Here is a 25,430-nt window from a genome sequence, read left to right as displayed (position 1 = left end):
TACTAATTAATTGGGTAAAAGATTGCATCCGACCAACGTAATATGATGACCATAACCTTGCCTCTGGGTAGCAATGTGTACACCATAAAATGTCAGCGATAGGTATGGGACAATCATCAACCATTTTTACCTGCACAAAGTGTGAATCATATACATGACCAATACATAGTAATCGGTGTAGACTAACATCGGTAGGGGGTGCAGTACGCAATGGGAAAATAGTAATATTTTGTTTCAAAGACAAACAGACTAAGATAATATTGTATCTGCTTGCTATTAAGTATCCCATATCCGGTATTGTCATCCATTTGTCAACACTAGCCTGCAATAATGAAATTAGATAGCATACAAGTTCAATTAATCAATGCACATGACTCTTATGAATATACACTTACCACTGACAACTCATCCACTAGTAAGGATCTCTTGATATGTTATACCCGTTGAGACCACCTAACAATGTTGCGTATTCTTCACGCCACTGAGATATTTCTTTGAATAAATCCATTATGATAAGTGGCCATGACTCTTCACCTATCCCCAACAAGGAGGCAATAGCACGAAACCCACAATGTCCATCCGCTTTAACATCTATTACATCCAAAATATGAGGGTGACATTTCGGATGAAATTGATTAAGCATGGGAATTGCATTGGTGTTGGTCGTCACCTTAACCTTTCTCTTAGGAGTCTTCAAAGATGATGAGCTATCATTTACAAGATGGATGCGATCTACATGCTCAAAATATGAAGGGATGCATTTTATAGACCTCTGAAATTTGTTTGCTTGACTCTTTTGGGACCCTTTTGTCTTAACTACATTAAGTGGTGCACATAATGTTGTCATGTCTGGGTAGGCAATTTCATGCAACTTGTTTTTAATTGTCACTTTGCCACACATGTCAACCTGTTTGAACCGGGATAGAATGACATCCCATTCTTGTTGAATTGACAACTCAGATGATGAATCACATTCAGATAAATCTGAAAAGCTTAGTCTCGTCCACATAACATGAATTTCATTAAGAGGAATGGCACCCATAGCATATCTAGCTAATTGACAAGCACATGGTAATCTGTGAGTCCGTCTAAGTACACATCCACAACATTCACTATCAAACAACACATCATTGACCCGATCAAACTCTTCAACAATGAGAATCAAAGCATGTTTAGATACAAAGCCAACCAACATTTTATACAACTGCACATTGAATGTTTGTCCTATCACATGTAGACTCATTTCAAAAGATGTCTTGATTTCGTTATGTTGAAGTATAATAACATGCTTGATAGCATCCCAACATGAGCACAAGTCTCCCATGCTATTTTGTAATATTCGTTTCAAAGACCAATGAGCGGATTCAACCCTGTATAAGTATAAAACATAAAACAATTAGACGTTATACATGCTCTAAACAAAGTAAAGGCATTGCTATACCTGTTTGATGTTGTATTTCCCAAATGCATTAACGAATCTGTCCAACACTTTACAAATTTTTCTTTGTGTGGAATAATCCATGTGTTCTTCACATATTCAACAAGTAATGGCCACGGTGAACAAATACTTTCAAAACTTTTAACAAACTCATCAAATTTAGCAATATCTGTACAGTCAATGATAGTCCTCCATGAATCCATCACAACTTCCCAAGCCTCGACGGAATCAACCAACATTTTACACTTTACTTTAACATTCTTATTGATATGAAACCGAAAAAAAGAAGATTTCTTGCTTTAGGAAACACAATATTGATGGCATTCATCAAAGCAAGATCTCTATCACAAACAATGACTTCAGACCCCACATGCGATGTCAAAAGTGACCCTCTAAATTTTTGTAGTGCCCATATGAAGTTCTTTTCCTTCTCGCTAGATAAGAATGCAAAACTACCAGAAAAGGACAAACCTGTACAAGTCACACCAACAATCTTAAGAAAAGGCTGTCGATATTTGTTTGTTTTGTAAGTCGTATCCATCAAGAATACAATGTTAAATGCATTCAAAAGTTTCACAGCATCAGGATGAGTTCAAAAAATATCACTAACAATATTGGAAGACTCATGACACGTACTCCAGTGAAGATAGTTGTCATGGTCTAACAACATCATTAACTGTTGTAATTCAGTTTGTGGTCCTCTAACTGATCTCTTGTACGAGTATCTTGCATTGTATACTTGTTTTATTGTTGTCATATTATCCTCATTATTCTCCTTCAAAGTACGTAGTATGTTACTCGGTTTAACCATGTTTTTAGTCATATCAACAAGCATGGAATGTTCATTCGCTTTTAATCTACCCGCATATGGATGACCAACTAATGTATCATACAAATCATGATTATGAGTACTTCATATTACCTTAAGTACCCAACCTTGACCCTTTCCAATAGGTTTACCTCGCAATTTAAAGGGACATTGACATTTTCGAGTACCAGTTACAGTAACCTCCAAACCATCCTTGTACTTTTTGTAACTACCCCCCATTTCACAACCTAACAAGACATATGTTTTTCTCCCTTGCTTTTCATTTGCTATGTCAAACCTAATAATGACAATAACAAAACCAAGTTTATAAGCAACCCTACGGACCCATTCAAGTAAGTCTTCTCGCGAAGGAAAAACCTACACAAAGTTATTCCAACAATATTACAAAATCACTTCTTCAAATTATAAAGCAATAAACATAAATAGAATGAAATTTTATTCACCTCATCTGTTGTAAAATGAGTACCATAATCATCTTCAACTAATTCATGTTGATGCACAAAATTCATTAATTCTTCCATATATATCATTTCTACTTCATCCGATCTTTTTGTAATCAATCCAACCTCCATGTCCATACTTACACCTTCATTCATAAAACATAAATTTCTATTTTATTCTAATTTTCATAAATTCACACAAGTATGCAAAATAAAAACAACATTCAATTACCCTTTCGGATTGTGTAATCCATAAGTCAAATAATACCTTCCGGATTAGATAATCCATAATGCAATTCACAACTTCAAAGTGACTTCTGGATTGTGTAATCCATAAGTCAAATTAAAACAGCAAATTGCATTCCGGATTACATAATCCATAAGTCATATTTGAAGTTCTAAAATTACTTCCGGATTATGTAATATATAGTTCATTTTGTACCGGATTACACAATTCAGAAAAGTGAGTATGTTTGTTCCAGATCCGGTATACCTCCGGTTTAACTAATCCGGATCACTTTAATATTGTCTTACGGATTGTAAAAACATTCTGGATTATAGGGGTGGAGAACATGAAGTTCATTGCTTTGCATAAATTGTTACGGATTATACAATCCGGTGATCTAGCGGATTAACCCAATCCGGGGAAATAAGTGTTTAAAGCACCGAAGACTTACCTTAGAATGATGACTTGAGAATACGAGCCATGAAGACCACCACCACAGCAACACTGTTGGCACCACCACAAGCACCACTATCACCACGACTACAACAACAACAAGCACCAAGGACCAAACACCTTCGTTTTCACTATGCGAAGAAAGGTAAAACAAATTTTCTATTTTTATCTTTTTTACTGAAGGACAATTTTAGAATTTTAAAGGTGTATAGAGATGGCTGAAGAAGGGATGGAGGTGCAGGAAGAAGCATCCCAATTTAATTTTTAAACAATAAATCTTCTCAACCCATTATGAAATCCTTCATCAATTTGGTTGCTCTTTCACGGCCATTGGACTTTGTTGTAACATCACACCTGCTAGACCTAAATACACGGGCTTTCCCCAACCAAAATCTGCTTCATATGCTCAAAGTACAAAGCCCTTGCTTTATCCATGTGGTCCTGGCCTCTAATAACATCTATCCGTAAAAAAAGAGAATTTCTCTATAAAATTAATGTGTGAAAGTCAAAGTAATAATCAAATATCCATGATTATACCTTCTTTTTTAGGTTTTTCTTAAAAAATGAACTAAGCCAAACTATAGTACTCAATTTCATTAAAAGAACCGAACTACTATTAAATAAAACTACTTAATTTTAAATTAAATATAATTTATAAAAGCACTATAAAAAAATTTATTAAATTAAATTAATTTTAAAAATAAAAAAATAATTAATTACTATATCAATTAAGTTAGATATTATTTTAAAAATTAAAAAATTATTATATTTAAAATAATTTTTATAATTAATAAAAATTTATAAACTAATTTTTAATTAGGTGTCCATGCTATAAGAAGAAAATACTGTCAAACTATAAAAGAAGTGTGAAAGAAATAGACATAATAAGGTTGAAAGGTTCATGCTATAATAAATTTAAAAATTAGAAATTATCGTTTTAAGTCTGCACTTAATAATTAAAAAATTTATTTTCATAATAATCTAAACAATTATAATTATCATGCTAAGTTTCAAACGTGATAATTAAAATTTTCATTTAACATAATAATCTCAAAATTATTAGTTGTCATATTAAATGTCGGATTTTTTTTGTAATTAAAATTTTTATTCACATAATAATCTCAAAAATTATTGATTAGGGCGTTAACTCTCGAACTTACTTGATAATTACAATTTTCATGATAATTTTACAAATCAAAATATTCCAAAATAAAAATAACAAATTGTGACTATATTAAAAAACTAGAATTCGAGTTCTATGGACAAGTTTTAGGTAAGTAGAGTAAAACGTGCTATTATTGTATATCATTACAACACTCTATCATATATGTATATTCTAGGCTTCGATATTTTAGCTATCGTACCGTGCCAAAAAATATTAATTTTTGTTTAAATATCTGACACATCTCTTATGAATATATGTTAATCTCCGGTTTACGAATCTATGTAAATATCGATTTCAAAATATTAATGGGACTTGAAGTCAAGTTCCTTCATTGACTAAATAAATTTTAACAACTATTTAAAATATTAATGGGTGGGACTTTAGTCGTATTATAATTTTTATTATACTTATTATTATTATTATTATTAATATTTTAAATATTTTAAATATTTTAAATATTATTAATATTATAAATATTATTGATCCTGCCGGTTGACTTAGCGCAAGGGCGTTGCCTCGTCACGATCTTCCTCACCAGCTTGACACCACCTGTCCTCCAAGTCCGCTCCACAGATAGCCTCTATGAGAACCTGAAAAATACACAGTGGCGCCTCTGCGGCCGGTGGCGCTCCGACGCTCAAGTCAGATCACAAAATCACTAGAAAAACAATGTGTGTAAAAACAGCGTGTAAAAAACTCCCCTCTGAATCCCACTCTGATTCTCTTTTATGCCTCCCTCTGTACCTGCGCCTAACAGAATTCTGTTATGCCTCTCTGGCATGTGTCAGAACCCTGTTGTGCTTTTCTGTGGCAACGTACCTCCAGAATCAGTAGAACGTGAGTGTCTGCGATTGTCTGTACCTTCGGTGACACGGAGTGCACCTTTGTCTGGACCGCGTCCCTCTCAAATGATGACACGTGGAGGCATGCAACTAACCACACACGTGTCATTACTTGAAGGCTCTAGCGCTTCTCACTGCGTGTCTAAGTTATCCCCTGGCGGAGTAACTTAGCGCATTCCCTTCATCTGGGTAAATCGCATACTCTCAGGAGAACGCCAGGTGTGGCTGGTCTAAGCACACTCACCAGGCATTGCTCTCTGTGCGAACGATTCCCCCTTCGCGATGTCATGCACGTAATGGGTTGAGGGAGTCACCAATCACTGACCGGTTCACTAGCCCCCCTTAGGCCACTCTCATGCACGATTCTCTGAGGCATGTTCATGCGAGGTCCGTGCGTAACGCTCTTGCTGGGAACCTCAGCCCCAGCTTAACTGCGTGTAACACGAGCCCCCCGATGACCATGCATCCGATGACTGATCGGTGCTCTATTGCTTCTCGCGTTCTGCCCCCAGGTGTTCATCTGGGAACTGATCTGTCGATGACCGCTTGGTTACTGGCCACCGATCACCGTTCTGGGTGATCTGTCCCCTGACTTCTCTGCCAACTGGTCTGTCGGTGGCCACTTGACTACTGACCACCGATCACCTCTTTGGATGATTTTCTCCCTGATCTCTCTGTCACCCGGTCCACGTGTCACCCTACGATTGGTCCACGTGATTGTCTCCTGCTGACGTCATCAACCACCGATGACCGACTGGATCACAAGCCCCTCAGTCTCGAGCTGTGAACTCGTTCTCAGCGAAGAGACTAAGTGGTCGCGACCTTGGTCCACGTGGCAAGTGGGCCCACGTCACGTGCTACCTCACGTGCTGCCCTTTAACGTTACGACTACCTCCCTTAATCTCGCGACACGTGGGCGCATCAACGGTCAGCGTGGAGTGTCGCTAGCGCTTCCCTTCTTTTCAAATAGGCGCGCGCCTTTACTGTTTCTTCATCTTCTTCAATCAACCCCCAGACTCTCTGCGAATCCCCTCTTGCGCTTCCATCTTTCTTCCAGCTTTCTATCTTCAGAACCTCCGCGATCATTCAAAGGTATGGTTTTTCTTCTTTCTTGGTCCATTTAGGTTATTTTCATCGATTGCATTCGTCCCTTTCATCATCATGCATCCATCTTCTCCGTTTTTCCTCTTCTTGACCCAGGCTAGGGTTTTCGCACTCTTCACTCTGCTCTCTGCTTCTCCCTCTTCCTCTTTCCACCTGGACCTTTCTCTCCTTTCCTTCCTCTGTTTTTCACCGGACTATTCATCATTCCCTCTCCTTCCATTCATTCTGACTTTTCGCTTTTCCCCCACTGCAGCTATCTATCAATGGCTCGCTTGAAACAGACCGCTCGAATCATCGCCTCGTCTTCTGGTGCACAGCCTTCCGCAAGTGCTCCAGCTCCACCACCACCCGTTGCAACCTCCTACCACGACAACGCCAGGGTCTATGACTGGGCTCCCCTGGCGTTGCTCGCTGAAACCTCTACCTTGCTGCCGCAAGGGCACCTAAAATCCCTCCTGAGCAGCGACCCGGATGAGCCCTCTTGCGCCATCGATCGGGAGAACGACTTCAACATCCGCGTCTGCATTCCTCCTCGAGGGATGCCCATCTGCGCGGACGATAGGGCCACCAATGGGGTGCCCTTCGTCTTCGTCTACTCTGCCATCTTCAAAAGGTTGAAGCTACGCCTGCCCTTCACCTTTTTCGAGAAGGAGTTGATGATGGAGCTGAACGTCGCACCCTGCCAACTCCATCCAAATGCCTGGGCTTTCATCCGGGCATTTGAAATTCTCTGCAATTACTTCGGGCATAACGCCTCCGTGGACGTGTTCCTCTACTTCTTCGAGGCGAAGAACCCTGGGGATAGGTCCTGGGTTAGTCTGAACGGGGTTGCTGGACGGGTGCTCTTGGGCCTGTATCAGCAATCCTTCAAATATTGGAAAGGCAGGTTCTACATGATATCTGCCACCCCACAGAGTCCAACATTGCTCGAGGGGTACCCCCTCTACTGGGTTCCTGTGGTTGAGTTCAAGAAACCCCGGGATCTCGAAGCCATGGCCCCCTACGAGCGCGAGCTATGTGGGCTGTTCCTGGGGGCCAAGTACAACTCTGCACTCCTCATCAAACATGAGTTTGATGTGTTGGCTCTGAAAAAATACATAGGTAGCTCTTCTTCTTCCACCTCTTAGGATACTTGCACATTCTCATGCATGCTTGCATACATTTTGACTTACTTGCATAACTAGGCCATCTAACTCTTCTTTTTCCCTTCGATGTAGATACGATGTCAGGGAAGGATAGGAGAAAAGCTTTGCTGGAGCTTGCCAAACTCTGGGGGGCCAAAGGGACTGGCTTCTCTTCTTCCACCACCGATCCTATTGCAGCCCCTCCTCTCTCGGTCGCGCCAGCTGAAGGCCCCGAGCCAGGAAGGAAAAGAAGGAAGCTGGTGAAGGCCTTTCCTTCATCTGCTGCTGCTCCTGCTCCCTCAACCGAAGAGGAGAGCTTTAGCTCTCCTCTCATACACCGCAAGAGGACACTTCCAGCGGTTGGGGAGGCTTCATCTCTTCAGCCTGGGGAGATTGAGGTAGTGGAGATAGAGGAAGGTTCACCCTCGCCCCTCTCTATTCAACCTGTCCCAGTGCCAACATGCTCTCTCTCCCCAAAACAACTGCCATCCCCAACTCCTCGATCGCCATCTCCTCCCCCAGCAGGCCAACCACTTGGTCAATCCACTCCACCTGTTGGGGGTGATCCTGCTCGCTCGGGGGATCTCCCGGGACCTCTCGTGTCGCCACCACCACTGCCAACCTCCGCTGCTACCGCTGAAGGTGGTGGGACCAGCTCTCGACCAAGCGGCTCTGGAACAAGTAATGAGAACTTCAGCCGAGTCATTGCTCTGGTTCGACAGCTCATTCGCAGCCGGGAGCTTATCGAGTGGACCGGGGAGGAGGTGGACATGCACCTGGCGAAGCAGATTGTGCTTTCCTAGGAATTTTCCACCCAGCACCGCAAGCAAATAGCCCTGGAGAAGAGGGTAAAGGAGCTTGAGCATGACAAGGAGTCACTGCAAAGTGACTTCGAAGCTGCCCAAGGGTCCGTAGATCTGATGAGGGGCATGGTGGAAAAAGCCAGGGGAGAGTACCTAGCGCAGGTCCAGGAGACCATCAAGACTGAGATCTTGATGGGGCAAGCCGTCAATTCTCTGGACTGCGAGGTGGTGCAACTGCGGGCCGAGACCTCCTTTGATCTTGGCCTCTACTTTGATCGCGACTAACAACTCCCTTAGCTTCGTCCTTAACAGCCCTTGTGCACTGCTTTGTACTGGATGACTGACAAGGCATAGCCTGTCTGCTAGCTTGTTGTGTAGGAATTTGTTTGGAAAAGTTTCCTCCGACAAGGCAAGACTGATCAGTCATCGTTCTTCAAGCAACGTACCCACGCAACAACTCATCAGTCATCGTTCTTTTTACTTCACTTTGCTTGCCTATCGCTCTAGCGCTAAGTGCATAGAGGGCATCGATCGTCAGAGGTGATACCTTGTTTGGCGAAACTTGCTCAACTGCGTGAACTCAGCAATACTTGAACTTGACCCTCCATGCACCGGTTTTAACTCGAGCAAGTTGTTTAACCTTATAACAAACTTGGCAAACTATTAACTCAAAGTAAACTTGAGCAACTACTAATTCTTCGGCGATGACGTTCAATAAAACTTGTGAACTTAAGGCAACAAACCCTAACATAAAATCACTTACTAGGCAACAGGTTTTTACTCAAACTAGTATTAAAATACAGTTTACCTGATCTACCAAGTGAAATCCTCCCTACTTCTGTCATCGCTTGGAACTCTTCTGATCTGGTACTCGCCGCACAACCCTTTTACTGTCTCATCTTTCATGCCATAAGGTTCTGGCGATGTTACCTTTCTTCTTTTCCTTGACCTGATCATCGTTCCCTCATCTGGGGATAGAGGCGCCTTTCGGATCCTTCTCTACCTCCTTGAGTTTTGGAACAATGATCTGGTCTTACTGGGTCAATCGTTGATGTTTCACTTAAAGGGGGAAAGGCATTTTCCTTCCCTTCCCACCATTTAAGGTCACAAACACCCCTGACCTTTCAGCTCATTTTGCCTGAACTCGCTCAACGGCGAGAAGGACTTTATCTGGTGCCTCTACTTTGCCCAGGGTTTACATCTCCTCTTCCCTGGATGCACTGAGGACTTTTAATCTTGCCTCTGTCTGCTGGTGCAGAGAGGTCTTTTCATCCGATCTCGCCTGCGCTCGCTCAAAGTCGAGGAGGACTTTATCTGGTGCCTTTACTTTGCCCAGGGGTTACATCTCCTCTTCCCTGGACGCATTGAGGACTTTTAATCTTGCCTCTATCTGCTGGTGTAGAGAGGTCTTTTAATCATTGCTGGTGCCTCCGATCACCGAAAGACGATGAGGACTTTAAAACTTTAACTGTGCCGCCGATCGGCGAAAGGCGATGGGGACTTTAAAACTTTTAACTGAAAACATGCAATACGATTTTACTGTTGCCCTAGATCACATACGAGTAATAAGGCCTTTTTCCTAAAACTTTCGAAGCCATAAGCATGCAAACATAGAAGCTTTAAACTTTGAAAAACTCTTCTTTACTGGGTGGCCTCATTAAAAACCCTCCTCAGGGAAAAAAGAGTGCCCCCTTGAAATTGTTTTAACAGAAACTATTCGAATCTCATCCTATTTGTCTTTACTTACAAGGCTTTAACTGTAATACGACTTGAGATGTGTTGCGTTCCAAGTGCGGGGAATCGCCCCTCCTTCTAATGTCTCTAAGCGGTAGGCGCCATTCCTGAGCGCCTCGGTTATTCTGAACGGTCCCGTCCACTTGGGCGATAACTTGTTCTGCATCTCATACTGATGGGCCTTCCTCATCACCAGGTCGCCGCTTCTAAACTGCCTTGACGTTACCTTAGAGTTGTACCTTCGCTCAACTCTCCTCTTTACCGCTTCGGCTTTCACTCTCGCCTCCTCCCTGACCTCATCCAGCAAATCCAGATTCATTCTTCTTTCTTCGTTCGAGTCTTCCGCCACGAAGTTCTGGAATCTCGGCGAGCTTTCTTGGATTTCGACTGGAATCATCGCATCACATCCATAAACCAAACTAAAGGGGGTCTCGTGGGTTCCTGACTGCTCAGTTGTATGGTATGCCCAAACTATGCGGGGTACCTCTTCAGCCCACGATCCCTTAGCTTTCTCCAATCTTCTCTTTAAACCTCTCAGCAACACCCGATTAGCAGACTCCACTTGGCCATTCGTCTGTGGGTGTTCGACAGATGCAAACACCTGTTGTATCCCCACCTCTTCGCACAACTTTTTCAAGAGGTGACTTGCAAACTGCGTCCCATTGTCTGACACCAAGCGTTTAGGCACACCAAACCGGCACACTATGTTCTTCCATACAAAGCTCTCGATCTTGTGTGCGGTGATCTGGGCCACTGGCTCCGCTTCGATCCACTTGGTGAAGTATTCGATCGCCACCACCAAGTACTTCATCTGCCTGATCGCCAATGGGAAGGGTCCCAGGATGTCAATTCCCCAAGTATGGAACGGCCAGGGGCTGTAAATCGACTTCAGCTCTTCTGGGGGTGCCTTGTGCCAATCAGCGTGCTGCTGGCATTGCTTGCAACGCTGGGCGTATCTCTTGCAATCTTCTCTCATCGTGGGCCAGTAATAGCCTGCACGGATAGTCCTTGTCGCCAGCGATCGACCTCCAATGTGGCTCCCGCAAATTCCCTCATGGAGCTCAGCCATAATCCTCGTGCACTTCTCTCCGTGTATGCATACAAGAAGGGGGTGCGTGAATCCAAACCTGTACAGCTCGCCGTCAATAAGGGTAAACTTGCTGGAGCTCTTCTTTATCTTCCTGGCCTCAATTGAGTCAACTGGAAGCACACCATCCGCTAAATAACGTTGGTAAGGCGTTATCCACGTGTCTGGCTCGTGGACAGCGCAAATCTGCATCGATCTTGCCCCTTCTTCTGCTGGGCGCGCTCTGACCCTCGACGCCCTCTGAGTTTCCTGCGTTAGGGATCTATGACTTCTCGCCGGTCTTCCCATTGATCAGCAGACATGGAGAACTTGGTGGTCTTCCACGAATGCTCGAGGCGCTTTTAAAGTTTCTTGAATGACAGTCCTCTGCCTACCCCCCTTGCCCGAACTGGCGAGCTTGGCTAGCAAGTCAGCTCAGGCATTATGTTCTCTTGGCACGTGCACCACTTCAAATGAAGCGAAAGATCTTCTCAGCTCCTGCACGTACTCCAAGTAGGCTGCCATCTGCGGGTCCTTGGCTTGGAACTCGCCAGTGACTTGTCCCGTGACCAACATCGAGTCGCTCTTGGCCATCAGCACTCTCGCCCCCATTTCCTTAGCCAGCAAGATTCCAGCGATCAAAGCCTCATACTCTGCCTGGTTGTTGCTTGCTTTGAAAGCGAACCTCAATGATTGCTCTATCAACACTCCGTTGGGCCCCTCCAAGATGACCCCAGCCCCGCTGCCCAGCTGGTTGGACGACCCATCAACAGAGAGTACCCAGCGAAAGTCACCCTCGGCGTTCTGTGCCACCTCGGAAGACAACTCGACCACGAAATCGGCGAAGACTTGCCCTTTGATCGATCCCCGGGGTTCATACTTGATGTCGAACTCGGAAAGCTCGACCGCCCACTTAACCATCCTTCCAGCCACATCGGGCTTCTTCAGAACCTTCTGGATCGGCAGATCAGTCATCACCAGTACCGTGAAGCTCTGGAAGTAATGGCGCAATCTCCTCGCCGAGAATACAACCGCTAATGCTGCCTTTTCTAGGGCCTGGTACCTTACCTCCGGGCCTTGCAGCACCTTGCTAACGAAATATATAGGCCTTTGGGTCTGGTCCTGATCCTGCACTAGCACTGCGCTAATCGCCCTCTCAGTTATGGCAAAGTACAGCCTGAGGGGTGTTATGTCTTGGGGCTTGCACAGAACTGGAGGGCTCGCCAAATATTCCTTGAGCTTTACGAAGGCCTCCTCACACTCCTTTGTCCAAACAAATCTGTTGTTTCTCTTCAAACATTGGAAGCATGGGTGGCCCTTCTCTCCGCTTGCCGATACGAATCGAGACAGGGTGGCCATCCGCCCCGTGAGTTGCTGTACCTCCTTCACATTGGCGGGGCTCCTCATCGCCAAAATGGCGGCGCACTTCTCGGGGTTAGCCTCAATTCCCCTCTCTGACAGAAGGAACCCCAGAAATTTCCCTGCTTCTATACCAAAAACGCACTTTTCAGGATTCTGTTTTAGCTTGTACCTGGCTATCGTGGTGAACAACTCTTCCAAGTCTGCGACGTGCTTGTCTTTCTCCAGGGACGTCACGACCATGTCGTCACGTATGCCTGCACATTCCTTCCGAGCATGGGCGCGAGCACCTTGTCCATCAGCCTTTGGTACGTGGCTCCTGCATTCTTCAACCCGAAGGGCATCACCCTGTAGCAATAACATGACCTTTCCGTCATGAAGGCGGTCTTCTCTTCGTCCATGGGGTGCATTTTGATTTGGTTGTACCCCGAGAAGGCATCCAGAAAACTGAGCAGCTTGCACCCTGATGCACTGTCTACTAGGGCGTCAATGCTAGGCAAGGGGTAAGAGTCCTTCGGGCAGGCCTTGTTCAAGTCTGTAAAATCAACGCACATCCGCCACTTTCCGCTGCTCTTCTTGACCAGGACGACGTTAGCGAGCCATTCTGGATATTGGATTTCCCTGATGTGGCCCGCTGCCAGTAGTTGCCGAGTCTCTTCTTTGATCGCCTGTCTCCTCATTGAATTTTCTTCTTCTTTGACGGGTGGGCCTGACTTGGGGGTCCATCGCCAAACGATGGCACAAGAAATCGGGGTCGATCCCCGGCATATCTGAAGCAGCCCACGCAAAAGCATCCATGTGTCTACTTATTACCTCAGCGATCTGGTCTTGTGTCTTGCTATCCAAGGTTCTTCCCAACTTAAACACTTTACCGATGATCTCCTTCTCGAGCCACTCCTCTACTGGCTGAGGTTTCTTCTCGCTGGCGATCAGCGCCCTCGCGATACCGGTTTCTCTAGCGATCTCCGAGCAGTTTCTCTCGGATCTCGCCTCCATATCCTCCATCGGCACATTGCCCTCGGCAACCACTTCTAACGTCGCATCCGAAGCTCGTCGGGGTTCCGGTTCCACGCCAGGGGGAGGCGTGGTGGTTACGTGGCACACAAACCTCTTGTTCTTGAGGCTGTTTTCGTAACACTTCTTTGCCTCCTTCTGGTCGGAGCAAATAGTGATGATCATACCCTCCATAGACGACAGCTTGACCTTCATGTGCCTTGTCGAAGGCACAGCTCCTGTTCTGTTGAGCGTTGGCCTCCCCAGCAGTATGTTGTATGCTGATGGGGCGTTTACAACAAGGTACCTGACCTTCTCCGTTCGTGAGGCCAAGCCGTCGGTGAAGGTCGTCCTCAGCTCGATATACCCCCTCACCTCCACTTGGTCGCCGGCAAAACCGTACAACCAGCCCCCATATGGTCTTAGCTGATCAGGGGACAGCTGTAACTTCTCAAAGGTTGGCCAAAACATCACGTCTGCTGAGCTTCCTTGGTCGACCAGCACCCGGTGGACGGTCCTTCCCGCCGTGACCAGCGAGATCACAATAGGGTCGTTGTCATGAGGCACCACGTCCCTGCGATCCTCCTTGGTGAACGTGATGTCCACGTCGGGCGATTGATCCTCGAAGACTTCAACCGACATTATCGACCTCGCATACCTCTTTCGTTGCGACGCTGTGCACCCCCCGCCGGAGAATCCGCCAGCTATGGTGTGGATCTCGCCGTGGATAGGCACCTCGTGCTGTTGCCCTCCGCTGCTCGCCGGTTGAGACCCTGATGCCTGGTTCGCTTGCTTCTCTAGCAAGTAATCCTTCAGGAAACCACATTTGACCAGTTCGGCGAGCTGGTGCCCCAGGGCCAAACACGAATTGATAGAGTGGCCAAAGCTCTTGTGGAACTCGCACCATGCGTCTGGCTTTGGCCCCAAAATCTTCTCCGTCGTTTTCTCAGGCACTTTGAGCCTGGCAGCTATGTTTGGGATGGCGATCAAATCAGCCAGACCCATCACAAACTCATACCTCGGGGGGCGATTACTCTCCCTGGGGCGCCCTGGCCCCTTGCTCTTATTTTTCTTAGGGTCGTAAGGGTGACGCGTCCTTTGATCCCTCTTTCCTGCCGCCGCCTCCATTACCCTCTGAGGTTGTACCCTCGTTTGGGTGCGCGGTTTAGCTGGGGCCACATTTCCTCTCTTCTCTGTGACCTCGCTCTCAGCGGTGATATGAGCCACAGCACGTCGCCGGATTTCGGCGAACGTGGCGGGGTGGTTCCTGATGAGCGACTCACTAAAGGGCCCAGGCAATACACCCTTTTTGAAGGCGTGCACGAACATTTCCTCGTCCTTTCCTGGCAAACGGACTATCCGAGCCCCGAATCTGTTCAGGAAATCCTTCAAGGACTCCCCTTGGTACTGCCTTATATCAAACAAGTCGTAAGACACCAGAGGTGGCGCCTTGTTCACTATGTACTGCTCAACAAACATCTTGGAAAATTGTTGGAACGTGGTAATATGACCAGTGGGTATACTGACGAACCAGTCCAACGCCGTTCCGCTCAAGGTGCTCATGAACACCTTACAATACACCGCGTCTGAGCCCCCTAAGAGCATCATCTGAGTGTGAAACGCCGTGAGATGGGCTTCAGGGTCCTCCACCCCAGTGAAAGACGCTTTCACTGCCACAGTGCTAGCCGGGACTACTGAGTCCATGATCTCTTGGGAAATTGGCATAGGGAAACTACGTGGCGGGGATGGGGGTGCGGATCTGTCCCCTGTCGCACGCTCCTCCCGCTCCTGAAAGGCTTTGCGCAACTCTTCGTTGATCCTGTTGAGCTCTTCGTTCCTTGCTTGCGAGGCCACCAGCGCCTCGTGCATCCTTTCCTGCTCAGAACGCGATGCAGCCACGTTCTCCTGCAGCGTCCTCATCATGTCCATCACTTGCGTCATGGACACAGCATCTTCGTCGGTTGATGGCGCAACTGAACTGGAGCGCGTTGTCCTCATCCTTCCGCAGCAAACTCAGCAGCTCAAAGAACTCCAAACAAACGGTGAAAACTCCAGGAGTCGACTGAGATAGCGAGCAGCTGAACAGAAAACACTCGAAGCACCACCAACACAAACTATGGTTGGGAATCACGTTTTATACGTGCCCCACGGTGGGCGCCAAATGATCCTGCCGCTTGACTTAGCGCAAGGGCGTTGCCTCGTCACGATCTTCCTCACCAGCTTGACACCACGTGCCCTCAAAGTCCGCTCCACAGATAGCCTCTCTAAGAACCTGAAAAATACACAGTGGCGCCTCTGCGGCCGGTGGCGCTCCGACGCTCAAGTCAGATCACAAAATCACTAGAAAAACAATGTGTGTAAAAACAGCGTGTAAAAAACTCCCCTCTGAATCCCACTATGATTCTCTTTTATGCCTCCCTCTGTACCTGCGCCTAACAGAATTCTGTTATGCCTCTCTGGCATGTGTCAGAACCCTGTTGTGCTTTTCTGTGGCAACGTACCTCCAGAATCAGTAGAACGTGAGTGTCTGCGATTGTCTGTACCTTCGGTGACACGGAGTGCACCTTTGTCTGGACCGCGTCCCTCTCAAATGATGACACGTGGAGGCATGCAACTAACCACGCACGTGTCATTACTTGAAGGCTCTAGCGCTTCTCACTGCGTGTCTAAGTTATCCCCTGGCGGAGTAACTTAGCGCATTCCCTTCATCTGGGTAAATCGCATACTCTCAGGAGAACGCCAGGTGTGGCTGGTCTAAGCACACTCACCAGGCATTGCTCTCTGTGCGAACGATTCCCCCTTCGCGATGTCATGCACGTAATGGGTTGAGGGAGTCACCAATCACTGACCGGTTCACTAGCCCCCCTTAGGCCACTCTCATGCACGATTCTCTGAGGCATGTTCATGCGAGGTCCGTGCGTAACGCTCTTGCTGGGAACCTCAGCCCCAGCTTAACTGCGTGTAACACGAGCCCCCCGATGACCATGCATCCGATGACTGATCGGTGCTCTATTGCTTCTCGCGTTCTGCCCCCAGGTGTTCATCTGGGAACTGATCTGTCGATGACCGCTTGGTTACTGGCCACCGATCACCGTTCTGGGTGATCTGTCCCTTGACTTCTCTGCCAACTGGTCTGTCGGTGGCCACTTGACTACTGACCACCGATCACCTCTTTGGATGATCTGCTCCCTGATCTCTCTGTCACCCGGTCCACGTGTCACCCTACGAGTGGTCCACCTGATTGTCTCCTGCTAACGTCATCAACCACCGATGACCGACCGGATCAATTATTAATATTATAAATATTATTAATATTATAAATATTAATAATAATATTACTATTACAATTCTTAAAAATATTCTGTATGTAATAGTTTATATACGTATACAATCCGTATGTAATTTTTTTTTATAATTTTAATATTATAAGTTTTAATTTAATTAAATTAAAAGAAATAATTAAACTTAAATTATTTTTTTAATTTAATTCTAACAACGTAATAAATTTTAAAATTATTTCAATTTTCTATATCTTTCTTTTATATTTTCATTTTTAATTTTTCTTATTTTAGTTTGTTCATTGTTTTTAATTCCCATCAAGAACTATACCAATCCAAATCTTATGTAAAAATCTGTATGTAACACTCACTTTATATATGGATTTAGATCCATATGTAAAAATTGGTATGTAACACTTATTTTACATACAGATCTGGATTTGTATGAAAAAATCCATATGTAATGCTCACTTAACAAACGGATCTAGATCCGTATGTAACACTCACTTTACATATTGATCCAAATCCGTGTGTAAAAATCCGTATGTAATGCTTACTTTACATACGAATCCAGATTCGTATGTAAAAATCTGTATGTAACGCTTATTTTACATACGAATCCAAATCCGTATGTAATGCTCACTTTACAGACAGATCCAGATCCGTATGTAAAAAACCGTATGTAGTGCTGACTTTACATACAGATCCAAATTCGTATGTAAAAATCCATATGTAATGCTCACTTTACATACAGATCCAAATCCGTATGTAAAAATCCGTTTGTAACGCTCACTTTACATACGAATTTGAATCCGTATGTAATAATCGGTATGTAAATAGAAAATTTCTTGTAGTGACATATGTCTATTATATTTAAGGAGAAGAAACACTAAATAAGGCATTATCTTCTTCTTACTCCATTATTTCTTCTTCCATCACCTTAATTCCCCAACTTTGGTCATAAGCCACCATTACCTAGCTCGGAAACAACTTTTATTTATCACTGCTTTATATATCCTAAATAATTGCATTATATGTCATATGTGGGCTTCAAAACCATGTGTGTTTGTGGCTACGAGAGCTTTAAAGATTGCAAAAACATATTGCAAGGAAAAATTAACTTTATTATTTCTCACTTTCACAGTGAATTAATTATTGTATGCATTTTAAAATAAAGGCCTTAATTTAAAATATTTCAAAATAATGAGAATTAAATATTACTAATTATGAATAAAACTAAAATTTCACATAAAATATATGTAGATCAAAAGGTTGTTTATACAAAATCGTTTCAAAGGTTTTGTCTCTTGGGCTGAAGAAGGTGATAAATAAGTTGATTGATACTAGGCAATATGCTTTCCTGGAAGGAGGGGCTTATTGGATAGTTTCCTCGTGGCCAATGAGGTTTTAGAGGAGGTGAAGCGGAGGAAGAAGAGTTGTGTTTATTTTAAAGTTGATTACGAAAAGGCATATGACTTTGTAAGTTGGGAGTTTTTATATTACATGCTTGGAAGGTTAGGCTTCTGTGAAAAATGGATCAGATGGATTAAATCCTATTTGTAAATGGGAGTCTTAGTTCGAAGTTTTACCCAAGAGGGGTTTTCGTCAAGGCGACCCTCTTGCGCCTTTTTCTGTTTCTTATTGTGGCGGAAGGATTGACAGGTGTTGTAAGGAAAGTTGTAGAGAAGAATCTGGTGGAGAGTCTAGAGGTTGGGGTACAAAAGGTTAAGGTAAACATGCTTCAATATGCGGATCATACTCTGTTTTTTGTGAAGCTAACTTTAAATCTGTTTGCAATTTGAAAGTCATTTTGCACTATTTTGAATTAGCCTCTGGTATGAAGGTCAAAGAGTAGAATTGGAAGGGTGGGGGTTGACCATACTGTGATTCAGCAGTTATATGAAGGTCTGTTTTTACATCTACCACAATTTAATATTTGATTAAGACTACCTTAGCCATGTTCCCATTAGGTTGGAATAAATATAGGAATTTGTGATTAGTAGTTATGAAAATACATCAAATTTAAAAGTTGAAGCAAGTTTCCTTCCTCAATATATTTGAAAAAGTTGCTTGTAAATCCTAAACCGTCATCCTTCTCCTCCACCATATAATTATCCAGCAGTAATATAAATATAATTATCCAGCAGCAATAAAAATTGGAATACTTCAATCTATGCATAGGCCTGTCAATACGTGTAGTCTACTCGGATTGAAAGGGCATAGACCATCTTGTTTTTAAGCTAAATGACTTTTTCCTTCCACAAGGGCCTAGGGCAGTTTCTTTGAAGCACTTTTTAAACATAATTCTATTTAGTATATAAAACATCATCGCTAGAAGAAATACTTATAATTAGTTACTTTATAATTGCAAAAAGATATTATGATGTGAATAAACCTCTCGGATTATCTAATCATGCGAATTTCCTCTGAAGTACTATATTTATTTTATATTATTTATGGATCTATGGTGGATGTTACAACATTGTTGGATGAAACACTCATTCACTTTTCAAAATAGAATAATTATCACAAAATACATATGAAATTATTTATCATGATTATATTACATAAAGTTCAAAAGAATTTCAATTCTAAACTACTCACCAAGATTTTTACAAAAGAGAATGTGTTAGAAACACAATGAATTAGGAAGTAATTCACATGTCACTTAAAAAATATCAATATGAATTTACAGTTTCAATCATTTCACAATCTTATGATTCAATATCTATCGTCGAAAGTAGTAGCGGTTGCACAACATATTTTTCAGTAGTCAAATACTTAATAGAATCAGATACAAGATAATGATGAAATGCAACATGACATTAATCATGATGAGCTAGACAATTTACCTACTCAAAATTATAATAATTATTAGTTTCTTAAAAACTTTGTAATGACTTGAATTTCTTTTTGTTAGATGTTTTCTATGGTTTGAATGAAATACATTTGGATACTTTGAACATTTGGTAATAGTATTCATCATGTTTTTCAATTTATGGACAGGTATGAATGTTTATATGTTTCTAAATGCTTTCAGTATATGCAGGTCTAGAAAACTAGTTTTCAATACTTTAAGATATACAAAAAAAAATTACGGTTACATACGAATATATCCGCATGTAATTACATACTGATATATCCGTCTGTAATAATTAGACATGATTCCCTCTTGATAAAGATCCCACCCAACTTGATTCTCATACTTTAAAACTTTACAATCACATTTAACACAAGAACATCTTAACATTTCACCTTGTTCTTTACTAATAACATATTGTAGGAACTTTCTCTAAATTCATCTATCAAATATTTATTACTATCTAATATAATATTTTATACATCCATTTTCTACCTTCGAAGATTTCCATTAATACAAATTGATTACAACAATTCTTTATACGATTTGGAAAGTTACATATTTTTTAAAATAATTTGTAAGATTTCCTCAAATGAAAGAAAGTAAACAATTAAGCCACATGGTTGGCTAAATTAATTAAACATAACAAATTACATGTTTCACATGTAAAGTAGGGATGGCAAAGCGGGGCGGGCCATGCGGGCTGGCCCGCGACCCGCATGTAAAAAACGCGGGGAGGGCTAACCTTTTCAACCCGCTAACCCGCATTAGCCCGCCCCGCATTAGCCCGCAGCCCGCGCGGGTCAGCAGCGAGGCGGGGCAGGCTGGCCCGCTAAGCCGTAAGAAAAAAAAGTGTCATTTTTTTTAATGTGTGCAGATGACGGGGAAGATTATAATTATGAAAAAATGGATGAAAGTTCTTCTAAGGCGACATCCAATGTTATTGAAATGGAAGAATATCAATAATGTTTATGTTTAATGTTTTTTAATTAATGTTTATGTTTATGTTTAATGTTTTAGAATTAGGTATGTTTAATGTTTTGGAAGTGGAAGAATAGTGATATTTGATATTTATCTTAATGTTTAATTTTTTGATGTTTGACTATGTTTGAAAAGGAAGAAAAAAAATTTTGGATTGGATAGTAACAAATATATAGGTTTAATTTGACAATTTTTTAAGAACAAAATGTAAAAAAAAAAAAAATATTTAATTTAAAAAAAAAAGAAACGCGGGCTGGCCCGCAAACCCACGGGCCAGCTCTTATGCGGGGCGGGTCGGGAATTTTAACCCGCAATAACTTTGCGGGGCGGGCCAACCCGCCCCGCATTTTTACGGGCCAAGTGCGGGGCGGGTTGGCCCGCTTTGCCACCCCTAATGTAAAGCTTGCATTCAAGAAGTTATATATATATATATATATATATATATATATATATATATATATATATATATATATATATATATATATATATATATATATATATATATATATATATACTTGTAATACGAAGGTTAGGGTTCCAAAAAACAATGCATTTTTTCCTTCATTTTCTCCAAACTACAAAGCTCTTGCTTTATCCATGTGGTCGTGGCCTCTAATAACATCTATCTGTAAAAAAACAGAATTTCTCTGTAAAATTAATGTGTGAAAGTCAAAGTAATAATCAAATATCCATGATTATACCTTCATTTTTAGGTCTTTCTTAAAAAATGAACTAAACCAAATTATAGTACTCAATTTCATTAAAAGAACCGAACTACTATTAAATAAAACTACTTAATTTTAAATTAAATGCAATTTATAAAAGCACTATTAAAAAAATTAAAATAAAAATTAATTTTAAAATAAAAAATAATTAATTACTATATTAATTAAATTAGATATTATTTTAAAAATTAAAAATTTATTATATCTAAATTTTTTTATAATTAATAAAAAATTATAAACTAATTTTTAATTAGATGTCCAAGTTTAACAATAGATTTTAAATTTTAAATTAATTAATAATTAAACTATTGATAATTAATTAAATACGATTTTAAAAATTAATTACTTTAGACACTATTAAATTTTTAGTTTTTAAAATAATAATCAAACTAGTTAATATAGTAATTAATTATTTTTTATCTTTAAAATTATTGTTTATTTAATAATTTCTTTTAATAAATTAAAATATGTGCTTTAGAAATAATATATTTGCAGAGAATTAATTCATATCATTTAAACATTTTAAAAAGTTAAATTTGGTTATTTCTTCTTAACTACAATATAAAAAATTATTATTATTATTAAAATGATAAAAAAATATTAATAAATATATAAAATAAAAATTATAATAAATAATAAAATTTAGGAAATAAAAATTATTATAAATAATTAAAATAATTATAAAGAATAAAGAAAACTAAATAATAGTAATAATAATAAAATTAAAATTATTAATTAATTATAAAATTATATTTTTTTATTTAGTTAAAATTAATTTATAATAATAATAATATAAATAAATAAAATATTATATATCTGTATATATATAAATATATTGTTTTATAATTTATAAAATTTATTATATCTATCAAGTTAAAATATATATTATATTAAATATATTTTTATAATTATTAAAATTTACGTAATATCATTAAAATTCAAAATTACACTTAATTTTAGTTGTATAAAAATATTTAATAATATTATTAATAAAAATAAATGTAGTTATTTATATACTATTATTATTATTAATTATAAAAAATATATATAAATTAATTAATTATTTTTTATTATTCTTATATTTTTAAAGGTAAGAGTAAGTTTTTAAACTTATATTGTACATTTTTTTAAAAAATTAAAATTTTCACACAACTAAGTCACAAAATTCATTAAACTTTTCTCACAAATTTACTCTAACATACCTTAATCCAAAACAACTTCACTTTCCTCTCAAATCACACCAAATTCACTCCTTCAAATCTCCTCCGCAATCCAAACACAACCATATAGCAGATTAATTATGATTGAATTCATCATCAACACTTAGATTTTTACTTTTTCAATTACTTATTCGTATAATATGATTAATTCTCATTATGACATTGCTTTCACAAGAAAAAAGTTTCATCTAATTTCCTTGAAGGTTGTATTTGTCCTATCCCATCTTTATGCATGTAATATTACAAGTATCGTTACTTACTTTTTACATATATGGACTTTGGATAATGTACTACTAGGACCGAGAGGTCATACCGAGAATTACATATATAAAAAAGAGATCAAATAAACATTGTGGTAAGGCCCAAGTTGATAAAGGTCCAAATTAATGGGTGTGCATAAAGTAATAAAGAGGTGCGAAAAGAAAGGCTTAAACAAGGTATAAGCCCAACAAGAAAATCCTATAAATAGAGGATCAACCCAAGAGGTAAGGTAGAGTGAATTTTATCTGATAAATGTAAAACTGTTTCTAACTTTGGCATCGAAGCGCCTTGCAGGTACACACACCCATCCGTGAGGAGAGAAGCCGAAAGCCCAATATGGAGAGAAGTCGAAAGCCCAACTAGGAGAGAAGCCGAAAGCCCAAAAACTAAAAGATCAGTCAGAGAAGTTTATTGTCAACTTGTTTGAGTGTTCTCGGTCCCTTTTGCAAGAACATTTTGGTGTCCACCGTGGGGTCGAGAGATAGTTAAAGAAGTTGAAGCAGAGATGAGTAGAAGAGAAGAGCAGGGTGGAGAGCAGGAAGATAACCAAAATATGATGTCAATGACAATGTTAATACAATTACAAAAAAAATTGAAATGTTAAAAAAAAGTTATGAAGAAGAGTTAAGTATGTTGAGAGCAGAAAATGCACATATGAAATGAAAGTTGCAAGAAGAAACAGTTTTGAATTCATCCTTTGAAACTGTCCAGCCAAGAATACCAGCAAATGAAAGAGTTCATAATAATGAAAGTTTCCAAACAAGGAGAAGATTACCTAAGACTTCTGGAACTTTTATTGGAATATCTTCTAGAAAACATCCATTCTATGATGTTATAATGGATACTCCATTACCTGATAATTGGAAAAATTTAACCGTAGACAAGTATGATGGGAGCACAGATCCTGATGAACATATTGCAATTTATACAACTCATATTAGTTTATACACATGGAATGATGCTATAATAGTGTTTCCAACAACATTGAAAGGAGCAGCGCTAAGTTGGTTTACATGTCTACCACCTTTATGTATTGATTGTTTTGACACATTGGTGGAGAAGTTTGGAGCTCAAATTGCAACTAGTCGGCCTCATCATTTAACATAATTTGCATTGGTAAATATAAGGCAAGGGAGAATCGTTGAGAATGTTCATGGAAAAATTTGGAAAGGTGGCTTTGGGCATTCAAAATCTTAGCCCAGAAGTCACAATGCATCACATGCCGTTTCCCGACAGTCTTTGTAAGAAGCCGACAACTAACCTTGATGAATTAAGGCAACGAGCATCGAAGTTTATGCAGATGGAAGAATTGAGAGAATTTTGTAATCAAGCAAGAACAAATGGAGGTGGAAAAAGGGGAATTGAAAGAGAAAGTGGACCTATGGCTAGGAGAGCAAAAGAGGAATTTCGAAGCCGAAAGTTCTAGCAATATACACCATTGAATACCAACAGGACGAGAATTTTACAGGAAGCAATGGCAGCAGAAATCGTACCAACCCCAAGAAAAGCTAGAACACCTGAAAGGGCAGATCATAGCAAGCACTGTGAGTATCATAAAAATCATGGTCATCATACAGAAGAATGTATCAGGTTGAAGGATAGAATATAAGATTTAATTCAAGCCGGACAATTGAGGCGTTTTGTCAGGAGTGGAAATGTAAGAATGAGGAAAAGTCCTAAAAGAGAACCGAGAGGTGGAAAGTTAGGAGAAAGAAGGTCAGAGAGGTTTGAGAGAAAAGATAATAGAAGGGTGGAAAGAAGAGGAGGTAGACCGGAAGCAAGAAATGAAAGGGGTTACCAAAATACACAATTAGTAAGAAGAAGTAGAGAAATATGTCTAGGAAGACCGGTGAGAGGTTTCATTAACACAATTTCGGGAGGATTTTTTGGGAAGGAGTCTTCGTCAGCAAGAAAACAATATTGGAGAAATGTCAGAACAATCAATCATGTTTTTAAAAGAAGAACTTTGCCACCAATGCTTTTTACGGATGAAGATTTTCAAGAGATTGATCCCGATCATGATGATCCAATGGTAATAACAATAGAAATAGCAAAGTATGCAGTTATGAAGACTCTGGTTGATCAAGGAAGCTCAGTTGATATATTATTTTGGGATACTTTTAAGAGACTACACTTGAAATAAGAAGATATGGTGCCTTTCCGAGAGCAAATTATTGGTTTTTCGGGTGAAAGGGTGAGTACAAATGGGTATATTGACTTGGCGACAACGTTTGGAAGAGGAAGTGCAACAAGGAAAATTAAAATCAGGTATTTGGTAGTAGATGCTTGTACGTCATATAATGCATTGTTGGGAAGGTCTTATTTAAACAAGTTGGGAGCAATAGTTTCAACACCACATCTAGCCATGAAATTCCCAACCGAGAAGGGTGAAATAGCAACTATTTATGTTAATCAAAGAGATGTTTGAGAGTGTTATGCAGCGGGGTTGAAGATGACTTTAAAGACAGATAGAGAAACTAGCATAAATATGGTGGCCATGGTGGATTTAGATTCGAGAATGAATTATGA

At 40.7% G+C, this 25,430-nt stretch overlaps 1 protein-coding gene across 1 annotated transcript; it reads right to left on the bottom strand.

Moving 5' to 3' along the window:
- Nucleotides 1-412: 412 nt before the first annotated feature.
- LOC150027205 (uncharacterized) lies at nucleotides 413-2,845 on the bottom strand. The gene is made up of 6 exons (XM_090303863.1): nucleotides 2,711-2,845; nucleotides 2,399-2,624; nucleotides 2,075-2,317; nucleotides 1,715-1,909; nucleotides 1,442-1,607; nucleotides 413-1,370 (listed from the first exon to the last, which is right to left on the bottom strand). Exons 1-6 carry the CDS (start codon nucleotides 2,843-2,845, stop codon nucleotides 413-415), a joined length of 1,923 nt encoding a protein of 640 aa, XP_090159989.1.
- Nucleotides 2,846-25,430: the final 22,585 nt, after the last annotated feature.

The sequence above is a fragment of the Phaseolus vulgaris genome, chromosome 6, assembly GCF_051622355.1.
Source record: "Phaseolus vulgaris cultivar YP4 chromosome 6, ASM5162235v1, whole genome shotgun sequence".
NCBI lineage: Eukaryota > Viridiplantae > Streptophyta > Magnoliopsida > Fabales > Fabaceae > Phaseolus > Phaseolus vulgaris.
This window is presented reverse-complemented; position numbering and strand designations above follow the sequence as displayed.

Excerpts from the sequence above, each read along its gene's own strand:
- LOC150027205 (XM_090303863.1), bottom strand. The coding sequence starts at position 2,845 with ATGGACATGGAGGTTGGATTGATTACAAAAAGATCGGATGAAGTAGAA. Across the intron at positions 2,318-2,398 it reads ATGTCCCTTTAAATTGCGAG|TTGGTCATCCATATGCGGGT; the intron begins GTAAACCTATTG and ends ATGATACATTAG. Across the intron at positions 1,608-1,714 it reads AAGAAATCTTCTTTTTTTCG|ATATTGCTAAATTTGATGAG; the intron begins GTTTCATATCAA and ends TTGACTGTACAG.